The following is a 3299-nucleotide window of genomic DNA, read 5'->3' on the forward strand; positions in this document are numbered from 1 at the left end:
TGGAGGATGGCTGCCTATATAAACCGCGGAGCCAGCCGCAGATTATTCATTTTGAGGTTTTGTAAGGTTGGTTAGAGAGAGGATATTGTAGAGAGAGGTCAGAGCAAGTTGAGAGCGGGTCCGAGGTATTTGAGCTGCGATATCCGGCAGGATATCATGGCAGACAGAAGGAGCTTCTACCGACTGAACGGTGTTGCGCATGTTGCCGGTTCCATTGGTGATGAGGTTAGTTAATAATTTAGATATTTTTTTAGGCTTAGGTCTTTTTTAGTTAGAAAAATGGTACGTAAACTAGAATATACAGAATTTATAGATTAGTACCTCTAGTTTGAAATTAGGCTTCGCATGTTAGGATGTTAGTTTAATCGGTTTGAGTTGTTGTTTTGAATTTTGTTGTTAAAGTTTTATAATACTTTTATAATTGTGGTTGTTATTTAATCAATTTAGTGTGTTGTCATTTTTACTATTGTAATAAGTATGTATAAATTGAACCTCGCTGGTTTATTGACGACTTAGTTATAGGATTTAAGGATTAATTTGTTTACCGGTTCAAAATTTGTTGATGGCTTAAGATATTTGTTATTGTTAGATAGGAAATTTTCTTATTGATAAGAGAATTTATTTGTATCCTGCATTTCGACCATGTTCTGTGCAGCCCACTAGGTGTATATACAGTGTGAGATGGCAACAGAATATGCCCATGCATGAAAGGATCATCCCGTATTTAGAGAGGGCTGAATTGTACCATTTGGCCAGGCTAAACAGCCATTGGTTAGTGCGTTCATTGAGAGGTGGCATCCTGAGACGCACACGTTCCACATGCCTTTCGGAGAGTGCACTGTGACATTGCAAGACGTGGCTTTTCAGCTTGGGTTGCCTGTCGATAGGGAGGCTGTGAGTGGCTGCCTTGGTGAGTTTGAGACATACATGGAGGGTGGCTGACCAGCTTGGAAGTGGTTTCAGGTCCTATTCGGTGAGCTGCCACTACCGAATAAGGTCGAGCAGATGATGGTACATTTTTCATGGTTCCACGAGAGGTTTAGTGTTCTACCACCAGATGCGAACGAGGAGACAATCCGCATCTATGCACGTGCCTACATCATGATGCTTTTATCTACTCAATTATTTGGGGACAAGAGTGCGAACCGGGTACATATACGGTGGTTGCCATTTGTGGCGAACCTTGATGACATGGGGAGGTATAGCTGGAGTTCAGCTGCTTTGGCTTGGTTGTACCGATGTATGTGTCAGGTAGCAAACAGAAATGTGACTAACCTTGCGGGTCCCCTCCAGTTGTTACAGAGTTAGATATTCTGGCGTTTTCCCTCGTTGAGGCCGTCTGGGTTTGAGGTTTTCTCTTTTCCGCTGGCATCCAGGTATGGGTTATGTTTTTTCAAAGCTTCAAAAATTTCTGTTGTGTTTTTTAAGTTTGTGTCTCATCTGCTTTACAATTAGGTGGTCTGCTTACTTACCTCTGAACGATAGCAAGGAACAGAGGGTCCTAAGTTATCAGCTTGCATTGGATCGCTTGACCGCTCGTGATGTAAGTATTACACTTGTTATGGTTTCGTTTGTGGTTTGCTCTCGAGTTGTTACTACATATATACCTGTTATAATAATGTTTGATGTATTTTGAATTTTCAGATTGTATGGGAGCCCTACTCCGTGCTTGATGTACTTGCTATGGTCCATCCGGAGATACTTACAGAGGAGCATAGTCGCATATGGTGAGTGGTCACTACTTTGATATACTTTGCGGTCATCGAGTGGCATCAGGTTGATAGGGTTGTCCTACAGCTGGGTGAAGTGCAGCATATCCCCGAGGATGCTTTGAACATAGACTGGCTGCATGCTAAGGACGGGAGGGGAGGAGATAGGTTTGTAGATTTGTAGGAACAAACACTAAATAGATAACTGACAACATTACACGTAAACAATTACAAACAATATAAACCATGATATGTCTAGATGCCGCTGGTAGAACCTCGCTGAGGGCAACCCCTTCGGGTGTGACCGGGCTGCCTACACAGGCCACACCGCTTCGGTCGACTGGTGTCAGCTTCATCCATGTTGTTGTGGATGCGGGTGGACCGTGGTCATCCTTCTCTTGCCTGTCTCATGTTCGGGTCGGGGATCACAGTCGGACCGTCATAGGGGGGCCAAAGCCCCTCTGGAATACAAGGTGCAAAATACATCTGATACACCTTAAATACCTCAGACATGCTGTACACTTCATCAACATAAGTTGCCCAATCTAGCCGTGATTGCGCACAACATGCGATGGCATGGCAACACGGGTAGTGCAGCGCCTGGAAGTATCCACAGTCGCAAGTACGATCCCTTAAGGATACCCGGTAGCTACCCAACGAGAATCTGCCTGTGGGGGTAGTCTCAGCTACTATATAATCAAGTTGATGCCTATCGAACACAGTCATAGTGAAGCACCTCGAATCCTCTAAGTTCCGCTTAATGGCCTTAACAAGTGCCTGCAAATATCGGTGACCGGACCCTAACTGTACCTCTGCCGTCTGCCCCCGGACAACAAACAACTCAGCAAGCCGAAGATAGGTGGACTTAACCAAGGATGTCACTGGTAGATTTCTTGTGCCCTTCAAAACAGAGTTCACACACTCGGAAATGTTGGTCGCCATGTGACCATATCGTCTCCCCCCATCCTTGTGCTATGTCCACATCTCATACTCCATCCTGTTTGCCCAATCACACATGGTCGGGTTCTCTGACCTCATTATATCAAACCAATAGTCAAATTCTGCTTCCGTCTTCGCATAAGCGGCGTTTACCAGCCACCTCCTTGCATCCTGCCCCTTGAAGGTGAGGGCGAAATTTGCAGCAACATGCCGAATACAAAATGCCCTATAAGCATGAGGAGGTCGCCAACCACTATCTGGGGACTCCAGCGCAGCCTTGATGCCATTGTGTCTATCAGAGATCACGATTCACGAGAATACCTTCCTGTGGAGTAACATGTCTTCTAAGATTGGTCAGAAAGTATGACCAAGACTCTGCATTTTCTCCCTCCACTAGTGCAAATGCAACAGGCAAAATATTCAAATTCCCATCCTGAGCAATCGCCAACAACAAGGTCCCTCCATACTTGCCATACAGGTGTGTCCCGTCGATACTGACGAGTGGCTTACAGTGGCGGAATGCCTCAATACATGGAGGGAATGTCCAAAACATGCGATGAAAGTAGACTCTATCTTCATCAACCTGGTCACCCACTCTAACTGGGGAGGTCTTTAGCAGAGCAACGGAACCGTCTATGGTGAATGTGACCC

General features: G+C 45.3%; 1 protein-coding gene across 1 annotated transcript; it reads right to left on the bottom strand.

The window, feature by feature from the left end:
* Positions 1 to 2096: 2096 nt before the first annotated feature.
* On the bottom strand, positions 2097 to 2651 carry LOC114927815 (uncharacterized). Its single transcript, XM_029298850.1, has one exon. It carries the CDS (start codon positions 2649 to 2651, stop codon positions 2097 to 2099), a length of 555 nt encoding a protein of 184 aa, XP_029154683.1.
* Positions 2652 to 3299: the final 648 nt, after the last annotated feature.

This window comes from Arachis hypogaea, chromosome 6 (assembly GCF_003086295.3).
Source record: "Arachis hypogaea cultivar Tifrunner chromosome 6, arahy.Tifrunner.gnm2.J5K5, whole genome shotgun sequence".
Classification (NCBI taxonomy): Eukaryota; Viridiplantae; Streptophyta; class Magnoliopsida; order Fabales; family Fabaceae; genus Arachis; species Arachis hypogaea.

What these genes read in the sequence shown, in the direction of transcription:
- LOC114927815 (XM_029298850.1), bottom strand. Translation starts at nt 2,651, where the DNA reads ATGGCGACCAACATTTCCGAGTGTGTGAACTCTGTTTTGAAGGGCACA.